Below are 21580 nucleotides of genomic sequence, written 5' to 3' on the forward strand. Positions count from 1 at the left end.
GAATCCCTGCGTAGATCGTTACGAGTATAGAACACGAATCACACGAACACACGAAACGAACACACGTTATATAATAACTCAAACACGTGATACGATATCACTATTACAGACACACGTTACAGCTCTCGTAACAACTCGAACAAACTAACACGAACAACTGATTCCTTACAAACAGCCGTAACCTAGGACTATTTATACATGACAACTTCGCCTGGCATGTTCAGGCGAAGTTGTCCATAACTTCGCTTGACTAACAAGTTCGCCTAGGCGAACTTGTTAACAACTTCGCTTAAGACATATATAAAACATAATTAACATTACAGACTCGATTACAGACACTAGACTATGAACTACTGACATTATGCACCAACAGACTCCCCCTTGGCAGTAGCTTCATGTCTTGATCTTCAAGCACGTGTCTTGTAACCTTCAATCTCTTTGTCTTCATGCATGTACTCCTTCTCTCACACATACCGTGACTACTCGCTGATATTTCCTCGCTTCGTCTTTCCAAGCAGGAATATAAAATATCTTCTTTTCATTTAACACCTGCAGATCAGCTTTCGATAAATTAACAAGATGCATCGGATCATACACTCTTAGCACTTCTTGTTCGTCTTCGTCTTCCATCACGGCTTCAGCAATCTGGCAATCAACATACCACCATTTAAGGTTCTTCAACACATCCTTGGGCATTGTCTTCATCGGCACATCTTTAAGACACCGAATCGGCTTATACTTCATCACCATCCAAGGTTTGCCATCTGCTCTCATTCCCCTTTCTTTATCTTCCACTAGCTTTCCCTTCTGTGGCTTCAATAACTCAAACCTTTTCTCTTTAATACTTTCTTTCCATACTATCTTCCCAATAACTCTGGCCATGTTGTCGTCGCTTCTATTAATCAACCCCAATCTAGCCAAATCCTTCACCTCACATTCTGGCAATGTATTGAGAGATCTCAACGTCCTCTTAAAGTATTGGATCCCATCATATCTCTTCACCACGAACACTTTTAGCTGTTCATCATATAGCCAACAGATAATTCCTTTCTTTGATTCAGCATAGCCTTTGATATTATAACTTTTCTTGAACATGGTTGGAACAGCAGGCTTCTTAGTTTTGATAAACCAATGAGCATAGCCTTCCTTCCATCTAGGCTGCTCCTCCCATTCAGTTTCATCACCTACTATATCTTTATCCATATCTGACTTTTCAACTGTTGGGATCTCGTGTTCAACATTCTCTTCAACTATCTCACCTTCTTCAATATTATCTTCAATCACAATCTGTTCACCAATCTTTTCAATCTCTTCGACTGGCAATACATCATCATCAAACAACACATCATCACTAAACATATCATCATCTAATTCTTTCAAAGCATCAATCACATCATCTCCCATTTCTTCATCATCAACCATCACCACCTCATCACCACCAGAACTGCCAGCCGCACCTACAGACTCCCCCTGAGCTGTGGAAGTCCCAAGAGCTTGAGTAGTTCTTGGCAACTCACCACCTGCACCTTTCGATGCATTGGGATCATCGTCTCTATCATTTCTCTTCTTTGTCCTTAACTCGTCGCCTTTACAGCTTGTCTCCCCCTGAGATGCCAAGAACTCCTTCATAGCATCTATAATTCTCCCATGTTCAACCAGGAGGGACGACTGTAGTTGATTTTCTGCTACTAGGCGTTGAATAGCCTGAGTCTGGACAAGATTCACCCTTGATTGTTCTGCCACGACCCGCTCAAGTGCAGCTATTCTCTCCGAGTCTGAGAGGGTTGCATCGAAATCAAACCTCATGTGAGATGTGTCTTGAGTATACTCAGCAGGGATTTCGAATGAAACCGGGACATCAGAAGCAGCTGTGGACGTAACCGCAGGTGGTATCGTGACCGACAACCCTGCAGTTGCAACGACTGTCGACTCAACAAATTGTGCAACCACCTCTGAAGGAGTAAGCGTTGAAGGTGGTAAAGACACATTCTCCGGAGTCGTCCTCTGGAAAGTAGTAGATGGAATGCTGAAAGCTGATGATGTAGCCACCACGGGAACATCCGCGGCGCTTAAACTTGTGACCTGTAGTGATGTAGGAACAATCGACATACCTGACAGTGCGGGCGGAGCGAAACGTACAACTCTTGAAGTCTCTCCAGCTCCCATACCTGCACCTGTCCTTTCCCGTCTTGAACGTCTAATCAACTTGTGAATATCCTCTTCTTCTTCTGACTCACTATCATCATCTGTCCTCTTTCTCTTCCCAAACGTCCTCTCTTGAGTCACCAACATCCTTCTCGCCGCATCCATAACATCATCAAGATCTGAGTCAGCCACCGTCGTAGCTGCTCTAGTAATACGCACAGTCGAGACACGTTCAACTGGGATCTGAACGTTCTCCTCTGGATCCACCCGATCCATATCGAAGAATCCTTGACCTCCGAATTCTGCATCAAGGTCCACTTCCTCCTCCGGTGACACAACAGGAGCAGCAGGTATAGCTTGAGATGCTCCTGCCTGTTGTGGTGCCGGGTCTCTGAACTCATCCCCACGAGCTGACACATACCCCGGGTTTATTAAGTACCCAAAGAGTGGAGTATGCCTTGGACGCAGTTCAGGCTTGCTCCTCGCACTGGATGTTCGGCATTGAGCGAAGATACGTTTGCTCACACTCTCCACGTATCGTATTGGACGTCGTTGAGGCAACGTGGGAGCAACATGATTCAAGATCATCTGAATGAATCTTGGATACATGATGAACCTCTCACGGGCCATCGCTCTTCTCTGTCTATCGATCTCGTAAAAGACCATCTGACTAAAGCTATAACGTTTGTTATAAGTCAGAGCAGTCATTGCTGACTGCATGGTCGCACCCATACCATCAGTGCCCGCCTTCCTCCCAGACATGCAGACAATCATTACTTGCATGAGGAAGTGCCACTGATCAAGTAGGAAACCCTTCCTCCGTTGTGTATCGCCCAATGGACCAGAATAGCCCATTCGTAGAAATGCTCCATCGCGGAACGGAGCAACAAACTCTGTAGGGTCATCCCTAGTCTCCTCTCCAAAACGTAAAGCCACCCGAATTTGTTCAGACGAGAACTGAACTTCTTGATTGTTGACGGTTGCTCGCATAACCGGGGGCTCAACGCGGCAATCGTATTCCATTGTCTGCCAAAAATCCTCAATATTGGGTAAGGAAATCGGCAGAGTCGTAGTGATTAAGTGTAATATCCTCGAGCGAAGGAGGAATGTGATTATCTCGCGGTAATCCTCAACACCGCTCGCTTCCGGGTCTAAGGTGATATACATGTTGTGACCATGGAAGAATTGCCTCTGATTGTCTCCGTCATCTCCTCCAGCACCTCCAGCACCTGCTACTGCAGCCATATCTGCAACAAACGAACCAAGTTAGATAAACGTTAAGGCATAACACAAGTTCGCTTGTTACCATGAGCGAAGTTGTGAAAAAATATGTATAGGCGAAGTTAAAGTTGGGGCGAAGTTGGGAACAACTTCGCTTCATCTTTAAGTTCGTCTGATAACTAATAAGTTAAAAGGTCCAGGCGAAGTTAATGTTAACTTCGCCTCACCACAACATCGCCTCAGGCGAAGTTAAGCCTCAGGCGAAGATACGGATAACTTCGCCCAAACCTTAAGTTCGCCTGAATCTGAATCGGCGACAGTAAGGTCGTTTCAAACTTCCGAAAACTTGATGTTTCTGGTTAATGTGAAGATTTAGGACTTTTAAACACAATATTTTAAGGATAACTAGACGACTAGGTTGGGTATGAACACGTAAAAAACAAGTTTGAAAATCCGGTAATAAAGGTCGATCGACCGAGGTCACGAAACAGGTCGAAACGACCTCAGATTAACATCAATGAACATGGATTATACGATATGATGACCCAACAAACCTTTAAATCGGTTTGAAATCGAAGAAATTGATGAACAGATGAATCGACAGATAACCTCGATAAGTTCGCTGTTAAATCGGAGAGTATAAGTTCGCTGATATTTGAGAATAATGAACGAATGACCTTTGAAAATCCTTATATAGGGGCGCTGTTATACAGGCGAAGTTACGGATAACTTCGCTTAGGCGAAGTTATTCACAAATTCGCCTGTTTAACAACTTCGCCTATATTTACAAAATCAAACCTTATAATTTGAACATTTTGCATTTAAGTTTTAAAACTTCCCTTTAAGAATTAAATGACGCGATCAAGTCCAAGTAACCAGATACAAAATCATAAAACTACCTAAGTACAAAAAACTTTTTTAAAAATTAAAGTACAAGGGATCAAATTTCAGTCTCGATAGGGACTACTACGTTTTAGAAAAGATCCGAACAGGAATCATACTAATTACGTGACTGTCACATAGATCCGTGTTTAGCTGTATTATGACATAAAGAAACAGGTTGTAAGCAGGTAAATAACTTAAGATGGTTTTCATCGTTTCTGTGATACGAGTTAGGTTCAATTATGCCTCAAAATTTAAGTGGGCAACAACTCAGAGATTATGATGCCTCCTATCTATTCTCAAAGCGTATTTGGCTTTCCCCAAGTCACCCCGAATTGACCTCGACCCATAGTGTCTGATTAAGTTTGTAAGTACTCTTCATCTGCTTCCCGTTCTCTTTCTTACTCCATGATTGAGAAGTCTTGACATTTTCAGCTATAGAATGTTTCAATAACTCCTAATTTTTTTTACTTTTTTTATTTTTTTTTTATTTTTTTTTATGATAAACATTTACATAGACTTCAGAGTAGTAAACAACTGCAAGTCCCGAATCTGGATCACTGCAGTTTCTTCACACACTATCTTTGTGGGAATCAGAACACTTACGGGCTCGTGTATGACTGGGTAATCGCTTTTCTGCCTATCATTCGGAAAGATATATATGAAGACATGCAAAACTCTTAAAGAGTTTCCACGTAAAATCGAGTAGATTTAGTTTGTATCACATCTACTTTTACGCACCGTAAAAAGCTACCATGACATACAATGACTGTCCTAAAGCCTTTTAAGCCTAATAACTTCACTAGTTAAGCACACAGAATCAGTATATCTATCATTTTCCAAGGTTGGATCAATTTTCTGTTAAACATAGCAAACGAACTTCTTGCGAAGTAGTAGACTTGAAAAATAATTTCATTTCCCTTTAAAAAAATTTAACATTAATCGCCCCGACCAAAACAAAGTCTTCAGGTAAACGGCTATCCCGAAGATCCAATGGATCAGCTGGACCGACCACATACTAGTATGTGTCCTTCTAACTAAGTATGATCGACTAATTTTAAGCGAAAGAATGAAAACTCATCATAAACCGCCCCGGTCACTTTCAGTCCTCTGGTTAATGGCTATCCGCATATTCTACAAGTAGAAATGAGGACCAAACATATCCTAAGACATGTCCTTCAAACTGAGGTAACCGACATATTTTTAAGCGATAGTGACGTTTTTTTTTTTTTTTAAATAAACATAACAAGCATGGTTACTCGGGATTGATCATCCCATTCAGCTCAATAAGGTTTTGAAATCTTGTTTTGTCAAACGCTTTAGTATATAAATCAGCGAAATTATCAAGCGTATCCACCTTTTCAAGCACAATCAGTTTCTTCTCAGCACAATCCCGTATAAAATGATGACGTATGTCAATATGTTTAGTTTTACTGTGCTTCACGGGATTGTTAGTTACTGAGATAGCAGCTGTGTTATCAATGCAAATAGGTGTAAGTAAGAAATTCAGACCATAGTCGCGCAACTGTTGTTGAATCCAAAGAACCTGGGAGCAGCAGTTGGATGCTGCCATGTATTCTGCTTCACAGGTTGAAATTGCGACTGAAGTCTGCTTCTTGCATTGCCACGACACCAATCTGCCACCAAGAAACTGACATCCTCCAGTTGTTGACTTCCGACTCTGATTGCACCCTCCATAATCAGAATCTGTGTAAGCGACTAGCTCCAAGTCTCCTCCTCTCGGGTACCACAACCCCAGCTTCGGCTTGCCCTTGAGATACCGCAGTATCCTCTTCGCACCCTTCAAATGAGATTCTTTTGGGTTTGCCTGAAAGCGTGCACAAAGACAAACAGCAAACATTATATCAGGCCTAGAAGCAGTTAAGTACATTAAAGAACCTATAATAGCCCGATATTGAGTTGGGTCCACATCTGCATCGTTGTCTGAATCAGCACCCAATTTATGATTGACGCAGACTGGAGTATCAAATGGAGAGCTGTCCTCCATCTTGAAGCGTTTGAGCACATCATGGACATACTTGGTCTGATGAATGAACATCCCATCCTTCTTCTGATCAACCTGCAATCCTAAAAAGAAAGTTAGTTCACCCATAGCACTCATTTCAAACCTTTTCTTCATGACAGCCTCAAACTCCTGACACATGGAGACTTTTGATGCAGCAAAGATAATGTCATCCACGTAGACTTGCACCAGCAGGAAGTCGCTTCCTTCTCTCTTGAAGAACAACGTGCTATCAATCTTCCCTCTTTCAAACCCATTTTCAAGCAAGTAATCTGATAAAGTTGAGTACCAGGCACGAGGTGCCTGATGAAGTCCATACAACGCCTTGCTTAACTTGTACACGTGGTCGGGAAAGTCTGGGTCAGGAAAACCCGGAGGTTGCTCAACGTACACAACCTCATCAACTTTCCCATTCAGAAACGCACTCTTCACGTCCAACTGAAATACCTTCATCTTCTTATAAGCAGCGAACGCCAAAAACAATCTAATGGCTTCCAACCTTGCCACAGGAGCGAACACTTCATTATAATCAATCCCTTCTTGTTGATTAAAACCTTTAACGACTAGCCTCGCCTTGTTTCTTATGATAATCCCTTTCTCATCTCTCTTGCACTTAAAAACCCATTTTGTGCCTATCGCATGCACATTCTTTGGTTTTTCAACCAAAGTCCAAACTTCCATTTTCTTGAATTGAGCCAACTCTTCTTGCATAGCTTCGACCCACGAGCTGTCCTTGAGAGCCGTTTGATAATTCTTCGGTTCAATCTGGCTGATAAAGCAGGTGTACAAGCATTCGTTGATTATGCCTGTCTCCTTAATGCTTGTGTAAAAACAGGTGTGCTCATTCAAGCTACGTCTTGTTTGTACACCGGAGGACACATCACCAATCACATTCTCCAAAGGGTGATCTTTATGAATTCTCGTGGTCGGAACAGAACCGACATGCAGATTGTCTAATAAAGTTAGAAGAGAGCTCGTCAATGATTGTTTCTTGCTGAGAGTGAAACGGATTGAAAAATTCTTCTTCAGTCGAGGCAGCAGGGGTATTGACATCATTTGATGAGGAAGGTTGACATTTATCAAACAGCTGTCTTTGGACTAGATTTTCTTCCTCATCAAGGATCATCTTCGTAGCAACTCTTTCTTCTTCTTCTGCATTATCCAAAAACGGTATATTAAAAGACTTAAAAAGTCTATCATAGTCGAAAAACTCAGGAGGTCCGTTGCTCGGTTTTGGCGGTTGGTAACTTGTGATATCGGTGTTACACACCACCTCAACCTTGTTGGTCGATGTATTAAAGACACGTCTGTTGGGAGTCCCAACAACATAACCAACTAAGATTCCTTCATCGGCTACTTCACCAAATTTAGAATTTGTCTTTAAAATCGAACAAGGGGATTCGAATGGTTCAAGACCACTCAAGTTGGGCTTCCTCCCATGCATAAGCTCATAACACGTTTTATTAAGTCGTTTAACCGTCAAGACTTTATTGAGGATATAGCAGGCTGTAGCAACAGCTTCAGCCCAGAACACCACAAGAAGCTTTGAATCAGCCAGCATAGTTCTGGCTCCTTCAATTAATGTTCTATTCTTCCTTTCAGCCACTCCATTCTGTTGCGGTGTATACGGAGCGCTGTATTGGTGTTCGATCCCTTTCTGAAGGCAGAAGATCTCCATCTCAAAATTCTTGAACTCCGTTCCATTGTCACTCTTGATGAACTTAACCCTTTTATCCATAACGTTCTCAACTTTGGTAATCAAATTCTTCACCATCTGAGCCGTTTCATCTTTTGATTTCAGGAAATATACCCACGAATATCGTGAGTAATCATCAGTGATCACTAAGCAATAAGAAGTACCTCCTAGACTTTTTGCATTCACGGGACCGAAGAGATCCATGTGAAGCAATTCTAGGGTACCGGCAATTGAATTGACTTTCTTGGTGAGATGGGATTTCTTGTGCTGCTTTCCCTTCTTGCACGGTAGACATTTGTCTTCAAAGTTGAAACTTTTCAAGGGAACGCCCAGCACAAGTCCATTCTTGACAATGTGGTTCATCTTCCGAAGATGAATGTGCCCCATTCTCCTATGCCACAATTCGGACTCCGATTCGCTCGCTTTTGTCATAAGGCATGATTCTTCCGTGGCCATTTCATTCGACCTCATATCCATAACATACGTATTCCTCTCACGTGGAGCTTTCATCACAATCCACTCCTCTGGTATCTGAAAACCAGGTTGCAACACAATCGCCTCATTCTTTGTAAAATGTACGGTGTACTCCTTATCACAGATCTGCGACACACTCAGCAGATTGTGCTTCAATTCTTCTACAAAGTTAACTTTCTCCAATGTCATCTTTCCGTTCGACACCGTTCCCATTCCTGTAATCTTGCCTCTACTTTCACCGGCAAAGCTCACTCTCCCTCCTTGAACAGGTTTCAAATCGTGTAACAAGTATTTGTTACCCGTCATGTGCCGGGAACTGCTGCTATCCACAACCCAAAGATTGTTGGCAGCCCTGTTCAACTGTTCCTGCACAATAAAGCAAAAGATTAGAATCTAGGGACCCAAGACCAATTGGTCTTGGATCTATACATCCCAAACTTTGGCTTTCCAAAGTTAGTCTCTGGATAATTCCTGTAAGTCCTATTAGGATATCTCCTTGAAGATTGATTGTGAGGCCTTCCAAACCTTTGTGAATTGAAAGAATTATAGCTTGTGGTTTGGTTATTAGCAGTGTAAAACTGAGATTTGTTTCTATGAAAACCTGAATTAGTCACATTTTTGAATTTTGAATGGTTTTCATTTTTAGCAGCATGATAATTACTATTAGGCTTATTCTCAGTTTTAGTAGCCCTTACACCTCTGAATCGCTGCTTCAGAGGGCAATCTGCAACTAGGTGCCCTAATTGATTACACCCAAAACAACACCTATGCTTAACCTTTTTATCAACCGGTGTTTTAGATGTCGAGGCTTTATTACCGCCCGTTCGTCTCACATATGGTGGGACGTACGGGTTTAGTGGAGTACTCTTTTTATTCGTCTTATCTTTCTCTCCACCATTGGGTAATACCACCTCCTCTTTTGCCTTACCAGACTCGGATGACTTATCCGAATCCGATGAGACTGGACTTGGATCAGAAATTTTAACACTTGAAACAGGCGAACTTGTTTCGCCTCCACTAACATTTGGTTCTTTACAAGTTACTTTAACTGGTACTGTCTGAGCAACCTCAAAGTCAACAGATTTCTGAACACTAGGGTTAAAAGTGTAATTGTGATTATAAAGTGGTGGAACCTCATGATAACCGATTCCTCCTCTCTTAGTAGAGAAACCTTGATCACTAACAAGGTGATCAAGAATAGCAGAGGAATTTCTGAACTGCTCTAGTTTTCTATTCAGTTCCACCACTTTTACCTGGTGATCAGCAATCTGTTTTTCTCTATCAGCAATTAGTTTGGTTTTTTCTTCCAAAACTTCATAGCTTAAATCAATCACTTCAATTTTTTCAGCAAGTTTTGTTTTTAGACTTTTAACATCTTTTTCACAAGCTTTTATTTTGACTTTATAGCTATTTTCTCTTGCTTTTGTAAAATGATGATCTTCTTTTAGGGTTTTAAATTCAGCATCCAACCTAACATACTGATCGGTTATAGTTGCTAATTGCTCAGACAAGTTTTCACATTTAGAACATGTAGGTTTAGAACATACCTCGGAGAGCTGGTCTTTAACATCTGCCATGAAAGCTTTTTCTTCTCCGGTAGCCTTCTCACTTCCTTCAGTTTCAACCTTCGCCAAATTGGCCTGTTCGAAAGTTTCTTCAGAATGCAGGTTCCAGTTGTATTCACCATCTCCTCTGGACATCATGGCACTATAATCTTTAGAACCCTCATTATGCTGTGTAGACTTTCCTTGACCACGTTCTACACGCTCATTCCAGCACTCCTTAGCAAAGTGGCCGTTTTGCTGACAGTTGTAGCATCTCACCTTCGTCTTGTCAAACCCTGGCTTTCCACCGACAAACTTTCTTCCGGTCTTTCTCATAAACCGCTTCACTCTTCTTACGATCATAGCCATCTGCCATTGTAGATCCATTTCCTCCAGATCATCAGCATCAATCTGGTCATAGTCTTCATCCAACATAGCTGGATCAACAATCTTCCCTTGAATGTAGTTCTCATAGGAAGCAATAAAAGAAGCATAGAGACCAAACTGCTCTTCAGCAGACTTGACACTCATAGGCATCTTGGAGTAGTTGTTGCTGGGAATACTTGGAGAGCAACTACTCTTGCTTACCTGGGGTTGAGAACCACTCGATCCACCTGCTACATAGCAAACATCACCATTTGTGTTGACTAACACATGACCCTCATGTGATGAGTTTGCGCCCGACTCTCCCTTCGAGTAGTAGGCAGCAGATTCAGTCTTCGATCCTGAGCTAGTGTTGACTTTAGCTCCATACATACCTGGATCTTGAACCTGATCCATAGGTGTCTCCTTTCTGACCATATTAAGCTCAAAGGTTCGAAGCTTGTTAACTGCCGTTTCTAGATCATATGTGGGAAAGTCTTTGTCTTCCCTCATCAGCACAGTGTACATCTCCCATTTTGGTGGGAGAGCATCTAGAAGCTTCTCAACTATTTCTTCTTCTCGGTAGGAAATTGAATAGTTGCTCAATTCAGTCATCAGATGGTAATATCGAGTGATAATATCATCTAAAGATTCATTCTTCAAATACTTGAAGACTGAGAACTGGGTTTTGAGCAATTTTATCTTTGAAGCACGGATTCCTACATTCCCTTCAAATCTGTTCTCAAGAGCTTCCCAAAGCTCTCTTGCTGACGTGTACTTTCTAAACGTATGAAGGATCTCTTGTGGAAGAGCCATAGTAATAGCAGCATGAGCCTTGCTCTCGGCCTCATACATCTTTTTCTCTTCTTCTTCCATTTTGCTATACTTTTTGATTTGATCACGACCTTCATACTCCATAACTGGTGGAATATAACCATCCTGGATGCATACCCACATCTTCGCATCCTGGTATTTGAAGTATTGTATGAACCGATCCTTCCATGCAACGAAATCGGTTCCCTTCATCAATCTTGGGGCCTTAGTAGCTGACCCTGCTTCAACTTCCATCTTCACTAACTCAGAGATGTTAATCGACGACATCTTTCCCGAAAAGTAAGAAACTCGAAAAAAAAATCAAAAAATTTTCTGAAAAGTACTGTAGGCGAAGTTACGGATAACTTCGCTTAAGCCTTAACTTCGCTGAAGAACTTCGCAGATGATTAACTTCGCTTAAGGTAAGCGAACTTAGGAGGTAGGCGGAGTTGTAGAGAACTTCGCTGAGTTAGGCGAACTTGAGAAGGTAGGCGAAGTTGTGGATAACTTCTCTTAACCTTATATCTTCGCCGAAACCCTACGTATCCTGACGGCAACTTCGCCTGATGAACACGGACGTTTTTGCAGATCTGAAATCTGGATTTTACGAGGTTTTTGACGGTGCAAAGGCTTGAATACGATGATAGGAGGTAAGATTGACTCAAAAACACAGAAAACACGTCCCGCGAATAGTCGAAACGGGACGATTTCTACACCCGGGTGAATATCCCGAACCACACAATCGAGCAAACGCTCTGATACCAATTGTAGGTTCCCTGGACGGATCGCACGAGATATCTCGATCAACTCAGGTGCGGAATCCCTGCGTAGATCGTTACGAGTATAGAAAACGAATCACACGAACACACGAAACGAACACACGTTATATAATAACTCAAACACGTGATACGATATCACTATTACAGACACACGTTACAGCTCTCGTAACAACACGAACAACTGATTCCCTACAAACAGCCGTAACCTAGGACTATTTATACATGACAACTTCGCCTGGCATGTTCAGGCGAAGTTGTCCATAACTTCGCTTGACTAACAAGTTCGCCTAGGCGAACTTGTTAACAACTTCGCTTAAGACATATATAAAACATAATTAACATTACAGACTCGATTACAGACACTAGACTATGAACTACTGACATTATGCACCAACACCATTGGACCAAGCTAACCTTCCGAGAACCAAACCCACTCACTTAGAAAAAGAACCCCAATGGAAAAATGATTTCTTGAAGACACTTGTTTTAATATGAGTAAATATGAGGTAAAAACAAAAAAAAAATTTAATTAAAATAAAAACAAAAATAAATAAAAATAAAATAGAATAAAACTAAACTTAAAAAGAAAATTAATTTATCTATCCAGCCTTCAGAGTATTTAACCTGTATTGTGATCAAATTTTAGTAGTTTAAAAATGAGCAGCCCGTTTTAAGAAAAGATCCGAACATGAAATCATATTGATTAAGATACTTTCACAATGATCCATTTTCAGCGTTAATTTGACGTAGTGAGAAGGTTGATGGCAGGTATTTGGAACTTAGTATGACTTTCATTGTGCCAGTGATATAATTAGGTTCAATTAGGCATAAAGCTAATATGGATATCACTTATGGACCCATGATGCCCCTTATCTCTTCTCAAAGCGTATTTGGCTTTCCCCAGATCACCCCAATTTGACTCCAATCCTCTAGTGGTTGATCAAAATTACTCTATACAAAATAAATTTTAGGCTTTAAGGTTGAACGTTGGACTAACATGCCATCCGGACTTACAAGCCTTACATTCAGGGTGTTTAGAACTTACTTGTATGCCCCACCCCTGTAGTTCCCTTGTGCCCCTTTAAGCCTTAATAAAAATATGATATAAAAAATTTAAAATAAAAAATATATATTTTTTTTTGCGATCAAATCACTAACGGGCTCGTGTATGACTGGGTAATTACTTTTCTGCTTATCATTCGGAGAGATGTACCTAGAGACATGCACACATCTTCAAAATGACTCTCCACAGAAAGTTTAGCAACTTTAGTTTATATCACTTCAAACTTTTACTTATCATAGAAAGCTACCATACACATCAATGACTAATCAAAAGCCTTTTTAGCTTTATAACTTCACACGTTAGGCACACATAATCAATTTATCTATCATTTTTCAAAGGTTGGATCAATTTTCATTTGAAAATATTTTTAAGCTTCTAGTAAGCACTTGCTGAATATTAATATCACTTCCCAGATGATAACCCTGAAGAAAATTTTAAATTCAATCACCCCAGTCTCTATCAGTTTTCAGGTAAATGGCTATCCCATGTGTCTACAAGTAGACGATAGGACCAAACATATAGGAGTATATGTCCCTCAAACCTAGGTGACCGACATAATTTTCAGTGAAGGAATCAAAATAGATTTTTTTTTTTAATTAAGCACACACACACACACTCTTTTTGTATTTTTGTGTTTTCTCCCCCTAAATTTGTACAAACTTAACCTCAAAAATATTTATGTACAAATTTAACCTCAAAAATACTCAGTGTTCAAAACGTAACATCTTAAGAAACCCTACAAGCACATTGAATCTGGCTGTTCTGACCGGTTTCGTAAATAGGTCTGCCACATTATTATCAGTGTGGATCTGTTCAAGATGAATTAGCTTCCGGTCGTAACAGTCACGATTAAAATGAACTTTAATATCAATGTGCTTGGTTTGACAATACCAGATATAGAATTGAGCATTCGTTGTTGGTAAAATGAGAAAAGAATCCCTTATCACAAATTTGCGACACACTGAGCAGACTGTGCTTCAACTCTGGAACATAGTTAACGTTTTTGAATTTCAGAACACCATTACTCACAGTACCCTTTTGAGTAATCTTCCCTTTTTCACCTCCCGCAAAAGAAACATACCCACCGTTAAAGATTTGAATGTCACTTAGCTGAGATATGTCTCCCGTCATGTGCCTGGAACAGCCATTATCAACAAACCACAGTCTGATAATATGTTTCCATAGCTGTTCCTGCACATAGTGCGAGATCAGTTAGTTTTGGGCACCCAGTCCATATTAATTCTGGGTAAGCCTGATTTAGTTAGATGTGTTACGGGCCGCCATGTCATATCATCATTGTTATCGAACATGGAGTTATGTGATGATACGGACTTTATTACCGGGGATTTTGGTAACCACATGTATTTAGGCTTTAAAACCTTTTGATTTATGCTGGTGGTTGACTTGGTCTCTGGTATGCGGATAGAAGACACGTTTGACTTTACCTTGTTTGTTTTTCTCGGCTCATACACCCATTTTGGTCTAGGATCTGAGAACGTGTTTTCTTTCCGCTTCTGGGTCACAATGGGCTTGGTCTGACGAAAGCTTGACCTGTCAGCCTTGATTCTTCTCCCATTACTTTCAGAGTGCCTTGTCTCATAATGCGTTAAATAATTTGAATGAAAATTTTTGTAAGCATTATGAGACATGGTTCTTTGATTGCTTCTATAATATGGGATTTACGGGAGACGAGAGCAATTTCTAGCAATGTGACTGGGAATGCCACAGTTGAAACAGGTTTGTCTCTTAACATAAGATTCATTGTGGCCGATTCTCGGTCTCGCATTGTTGTGTGAGTTTGTTTTACCATTTCTGGATTTATCATTAAGAGTTTCACATTTAATATCACAAAACCCATTTTCTTTCACAAACTTTGGTGACGAATGTTTATTTTTGTTTTTAATTTCACCACTTTTATTCAAGAATAGATCACTGCCTTCTAAAGTTCTAGAAAACGAAACTGAACGATTGTTTTTGCTCTTGAAAACAGAGCCCACACACACATTAGTAGCTTTGTTATTCAAAACAGGCAAATTCAAAGTAACAGATGAGTCAACGGGTGATTCATCATCTTCCTCAGCCCAGTCCTCAATTATGACTTCATCTGCAGACGAACTAGACATATTAGAATCGTTCATCCCTGAGGTTGATTCAGTTGCTAAATCTGTATCAACCTTACCAGTTGCAGTTGGCCTTGCCATACTGCATAAGTTTCTCCCTTTCTTCCTCTTCCTTGGTAAGGAGAAGACTTGAGTAGTTATTATTATAAGGGGGTGGTACGTAGCCTAGACCTACACCCTTATGTTCTTTCCATTTTAACTGTTTCTCTATCATTAACTCAACAACAGCATTAGAGACATCAATTTTTTTGAAATTGAATTCAGCATTTTCAAATTTATTCGTTAGTTTGACTATCTCCAGTTTAGATGCTTCTAACTCGGCAGTTAGTTCAGCTGTTTTGGCTTTGGCATCTAGATGGTGACAACACTTTATGCTAAAATATGATTGAAGTTTAGAGAAATCTTGTTTTTGTGCCTCTAGTTTTTCATTTAACGTTTTTTTCTAGTTTCCTTAGTGTTGAGTTTTCATGTTTGGCATTTTAAATTTTTCTAATTAGATTACTATTATGTATTTTGTACAGGCCTACCTTATCAATGCAAGATTGAGAACAAAGTACAGTACTTACCTCAGTAGGTTTGGTGGAGGTGAAGGCCATAAACGCATGCCGAAGTTCCATCACCTGCTCTTCAGCCTCATTCTCCTCTTCATCAGCATCCATCTCAACAAAATTTGCAACTACATTACTCAAGCTCAGTGCTACCATCTGATCCTCCCAGGAGAAGTTCTGAGCCACCAGACCCCGCTCACCCGTACTCGAACTAGTCACGTTCTCCTCTCTTTCACTACTCACCGGGACCATCGCTCTTTCTCTAATTCCTTCTTTAGCCGGGTTTGTGCATTCATGAGCAAAATGACCCGGCTCATGACAGTTGTAGCACCTTAGAGAATTCTTGTTGAAACCCACTTTCTTGCAGGCACATTCCAATTATTCCTGCCTGTTCTTTTGGTGAATTTCTTGGCCCTGAAAACAGCCATGGCAATTTGCCATGAAATATCCATCTCTTCCACATCATCAGGATGTATCTGATCCAACTCAGCAGCTATCACTGGTTACACTAAGTCTCCAGCAAGAAAAGCATTATAGCAGTTCATAAAACCTGCCATTAGAGCTATGTTCTCTTGAGTCTTCTTTGAAATAATGGGAGTTTGAGTGTGAGATTGGCTGGAGGTGGCCATAGAGGCCTGTGATTTCGGTGCAATAGTTTGTTGCGGAAAGAAAATAGGGGAAGCCGGTGTAGAATGAGGAGAGGGTTGACTTTGTGAAGATCTAAACATGGAAAAAGTCTGTTAAGGCTGTTGTGGTTGAGGTAGCTGACTCTTGAACAGAGAGAAGTTCTCTTGAGAGACCAATGCATTATTTGCTAGAGTGCCATAACCTACAGTGTTATAAGTACTATCATGATTGATGGCATGTTGCTTGTCATCCATGTCACAAGCCTTGATGATAGCCATAACCTCCGACAGAGTCAGCTTGGACAGATCCTTAGTCTTCTTAATGACAGCCACATTCAAGTCCCAGCTCTGAAGCAGTGAGTTAACCAACTTGTTGCTGATCTCGGCAGAAGTGAGATTTATATTTGCAGATCTAATCTCTGTGATCAACGAGATGAACCAGTGAAGCTGTTTCTCCAAACATTCTCCTAACACATGATTGAACATGTTAAACTGTTGTCTCAGGAGATCTTGCCTATTTCTCCTCATGTCCTCATTTCCTTCAAACACTTCAATGAGAGCCTCCCAGTGTCCTTTGGCAGAGTTCAACTCTCTAAATCCCAAGGCAATTTCAGGTGAAAGTTCCATGGTTAAGGTAGCTAAAGCCTTCTCATCTTCCTCAACAAGGTCAAAGTCAGCATTAGTATACAACTCAACTGGCTTTATCTCAATTTCTTCAGAGCCTTCTCTTTGATAAGTGATAACCTGAGGACCTCTGATTATGCTTCTCCACATTTTCACATCCTTCGCTTTCACATACTTCTCAAACCTAAACTTCCACTCATCAAACTCGTCCGATGTCAGTAAGTGAGGCACACGAGTAGTAGTTCCCATGATGGAATCAAGCTCTTGATGGAGCGTTGCATTTGAAGACGTACTGACACCTAATTGATCCATAGTATCTTTGACCGAAAACTAAACGGAAGGACCGAAAACTATAGATTTCGCCCGAGAACACGGAGTGTTGACCGAGAACTATCAACAGTATCCGAAGACACACGAAGTTGCCCGAGAACGATGAAATGACCCGAAAACTTGTAAATCTTCCCGAAAACCTTGAATGCTGGCTATGAATCTTGAAATCTTCTCGAGAACTCCAAAATCAACCAGAGAACTAAGGATAGTTCAATATATGGTAAATCTTGAATATTTAACTAAATCCCGAGAATGATGGGATTTAAATTAAATATGAGATATACCATAATCTACTCCAAACACAGCTTCACCAGCCGAAGAACACGAAGAACACCCTTCTTCGAGATCCAGAAACCTTCAACACAATACTGTTGGTACATGTGTGTCAGTAGTTCATAGTCTAGCATTTGTAATCGAGTCTGTAATGTAATTATGTTTTGTTTATGATTGTTTTGTTATACGCGAAGTTGTCAACAAGTTCGCTATGGCGAACTTGTTGAATCAGCGAAGTTATGGACAACTTCGCCAATGGCGAAGTTGTCGTGTATAAAACTGTTTCGCTGAAACAGTTTGAGTGTTGGTCGTTTAGGGTTTGTTTCAGTGTGTTTCATATTGGTGTTACGTGTTATTTTCTGTAATAGTGACCGTGAGTCACGTGTTCGGTTATCAATATAACGTGGTTGATTTATTGCTCGTGTGATTCTATCTCTACACTCGTAACTACCTGCGCAGGGATTCCGCACCTGCGTTGTTAGCGATATCCCGTGTACGATCCGTCCAGGAACCTACAATTGGTATCAGAGCCAATCGGCTCGATTGTGAGGTTCGGGATTTCACGCGGGTGTAGAAAACGTCTCGTTTGACCTATTCGCGGGACGTGTTTTTGTTGGGATTGAGTTTTGCTAGTGCTTGACAGTCATTTTCAAGCCTTTGCATTGATCGGGAGCTGCTGGATTGACGAAAACAGATCTGAACAAACTTCCCTGTTCATCGGGCGAAGTTACCGTTCATCGGGCGAAGTTACCTGACTTCAGGCGAAGTTGCCGTCGCTGGAATTAGGGTTTTTGGCGAAGATATAAGGATTAGCGAAGTTAACCACAACTTCGCTCACTTCATAAGTTCGCCTTAGCGAAGTTATCCGCAACTTCGCTTCATACCCAAGTTCGCTCAACTCATAAGTTCACCAGAGCTAAGCGAAGTTATTTTTAACTTCGCCAAATTCAAGCGAATTTAAGATCTCAGCGAAGTTCTCTTTTCAGCGAAGTTAACCTTCAAGCGGAGTTATTATTAACTTCGCCTACTGAGCTGTTTTAATATTTTTTTTTGTTTTTTCCAGGTTTTTCAGGTTTTTGCAAGGATGTCGTCGATCAACATCTCCGATTTGGTCAAGATGGAAGTAGAAGCGGGGTCTGCCACTAAGGCCCCGAGGCTGATGAAAGGAACTGACTTCGTGGCATGGAAGGACAGATTCATCCAATACATCAAATACCAGGATGCCAAAATGTGGGTGTGCATCCAGGATGGATATATCCCTCCAACTGCGCAATACGAAGGTCGCGATGTGGTTAAGAAGTACAGCAAAATGGAGGACGAAGAGAAGAAAATGTACGAGGCCGAAAGCAAGGCCCATGCTGCGATAACAATGGCACTTCCTCAAGAGGTTCTCCATACGTTCCGAAAGTACACTTCTGCAAGAGAGCTTTGGGATGCTCTTGAAAATAGATTCGAGGGGAATGTGGGTATCCGTGCATCGAAGGTAAAACTTTTGAAGACCCAGTTCTCCGTCTTCAAATTTTTGAAGAACGAATCACTGGATGATATTATCACCAGATACTATCATCTAATGACAGAGCTCAGCAATTATTCAATTGCTTACCGAGAAGAAGAGATCGTTGAAAAGCTTCTCGATGCTCTCCCACCGAAGTGGGAAATGTACACCGTCCTTATGAGGGAAGACAGAGACTTTCCAACCTACGATCTAGAAACAGCAGTAAACAAGCTCAGAACTTATGAGCTTAATATGGTTCGAAAGGAAACACCAACAGATCAGATACAAGACCCTGGTATGTATGGTGCTAAGGTTAAATCAGGCTCAAGTTCGAGGCCTGAATCTGCTGCTTATTACTCAAAAGGGGAGTCAGGTTCTGACTCTTCTCATGAAGGAAACGTCTCTGTAAACTCGAATGGTGACGTCTGTTTCGTTGCTGGAGGATTAAGTACTTCAAAGCCTCAAGCGTCCTCAAGTGGTTTTTCTGCACATGCCTCAAGCAATAATTATTCCAAGATGCCTATGAGTGTAAAATCTGCTGAAGAGCAGTTTGCAGTCTATGCATCATTTATTGCTTCCTATGAAAACTACATCCAGGGGAAGATTGTGGACCCTGCTGTTCTGGATGAGGACTACGACCAGATCGATGCTGATGATCTGGAGGAGATGGATTTGCAATGGCAAATGGCAATGATTGTGAGACGTGTTAAACGGTTTATGCACAAAACTGGAAGAAAGTTTGTTGGTGGTAGGCCCGGGTTCGACAAGTCCAAGGTAAGGTGCTATAATTGTCAACAGTACGGGCACTTTGCCAAGGAATGCAGAAATGAGAGGGTTGAACGAGGACAAGGTCGACCTACACAACACTCAGGAGTTAACAGAGAGATAAATGCCATGTTGACCAGAGAGGCAGGAGAGTACAACTGGAATCAACGCTCAAGTGGTTCTGGTGAGCAAGCAAACATGGCTGAGTCTGAAGCTGAAGAATGTGAGAAGGTTGAAGAAATTGAGAAAGCAAATGAAGAAGAAACCGCTTTCATGGCAAATGACAAAGATAATCGCTCCGAGGTAAGTCCTAAAACTATTTGTACTAGTTGTGAGAATTTGTCTGAGCAACTTAAAACGATAACTGATCAGTATGTCCATTTAGATGCTGACTTTAAAACTATTAAAGAAGATCACCATTTTACGAAAGCAAGAGAAACGAGTTATAAAATTAAAATAAAAGCATGTGAAAAAGACGTTCAAAGCTTAAAAATTAAACTTGCTGAGAAAATTGAAATAATTGATCTTAGTTATGAAGTTTTGGAGGAAAAAACTAAAGTGATTGCTGATCGGGATAAACAGATTGCTGACCACCAGGTAAAGGTGGTGGAACTGAACCGCAAACTTGAGCAGTTCAGGAATTCCTCGGCCATCCTTGATCACCTCGTGAGTGATCCAGGTACCTCTGCAAAGAGGGGAGGAATCGGATATCACGAAGTTCCACCACCCTTTAACCACAATTATACATATAATCCGAGTGTTCAGAAATCTGTTGATTTCGAGGTTAATCAGACAACTCCAATTAAGATTTCAAGGGTAGAATCAAGTGTTAGCTGTGGCGAAACAAGTTCGTCTGTTTCTAGTGTAAATATTTCTGTTTCAAGTCCAGTCTCATCGGATTCGGATAAGTTGTCCGAATCTGATCAGACAAAAGAGAAGGTAGGGTTACCCACCGATGGAGATAAAAATAAAGTTTCTAAAAAGAGTTCTCCACTCAATCCGTACGTCCCACCTTATGTGAGACAAACGGATGGTAACACTGCCTCTACATCCAAGCCAACATTTGACAAGAAAATTGAGAGACGATGTTGCTTTAGATGTAACAAGTTAGGACATCTAGTTGCAGATTGCCCTTTGAAACCGAGATTTAGAGATGTGAAGCCAAATAAAACTGAGTATAAGCGTCATTTTGCTACTGATAAAAATGAAAACTTTAAAAAATGCCAAAATGTAACGAATTCAAGTTTTCATAAAAACAAACCTCAGTTTTACAACCAAACCACAAGATATAACACTTTCATTTCTCAAAGGTTTGGAAGACATTACACGCAATCTGCAGGGAGATTCCCTAACAGGACTTACAGAAATTATCCTGACGCTAACTTGAGAAAGCCAGGGTACGGGACGTATCGATCCAAGACCAATTGGTCTTGGGTCCCAAGATTCTAACTCTTTGTTTTATTGTGCAGGAACAGTTGAACAGGGCTGCCAACAATCTTTGGATTGTAGATAGCGGCTGTTCCAGGCACATGACAGGCAACAAACACTTGTTGCAAGACTTAAAACCTGTTCAGGGAGCTAGAGTTAGTTTTGCTGGTGAAAGCGGTGGAAGGATTACCAGTAGAGGAACTGTGTCGAATGGGAGAATGACACTTGAAAATGTAAACTTTGTGGAGGAATTAAAGCACAATCTGCTGAGTGTGTCGCAGATTTGTGATAAAGATTACACTGTCCATTTCACGAAGAATGAAGCGATCGTATTGAAGCCTGGTTTTCATATACCTGAAGAATGGATA

At 41.0% G+C, this 21580-nt stretch overlaps 1 protein-coding gene across 1 annotated transcript; it reads right to left on the reverse strand.

The window, feature by feature from the left end:
* Positions 1 to 16411: 16411 nt before the first annotated feature.
* On the reverse strand, positions 16412 to 17233 carry LOC143547094 (uncharacterized). The gene has a single exon (XM_077038603.1). The coding sequence runs from the start codon at positions 17231 to 17233 to the stop codon at positions 16412 to 16414; it is 822 nt and encodes a 273-aa protein (XP_076894718.1).
* Positions 17234 to 21580: the final 4347 nt, after the last annotated feature.

This window comes from Bidens hawaiensis, unplaced genomic scaffold, assembly GCF_021521415.1.
Source record: "Bidens hawaiensis isolate Kalapana, Puna unplaced genomic scaffold, B.hawaiensis_p1.1 tig00000905_1, whole genome shotgun sequence".
NCBI classification, from domain to species: domain Eukaryota; kingdom Viridiplantae; phylum Streptophyta; class Magnoliopsida; order Asterales; family Asteraceae; genus Bidens; species Bidens hawaiensis.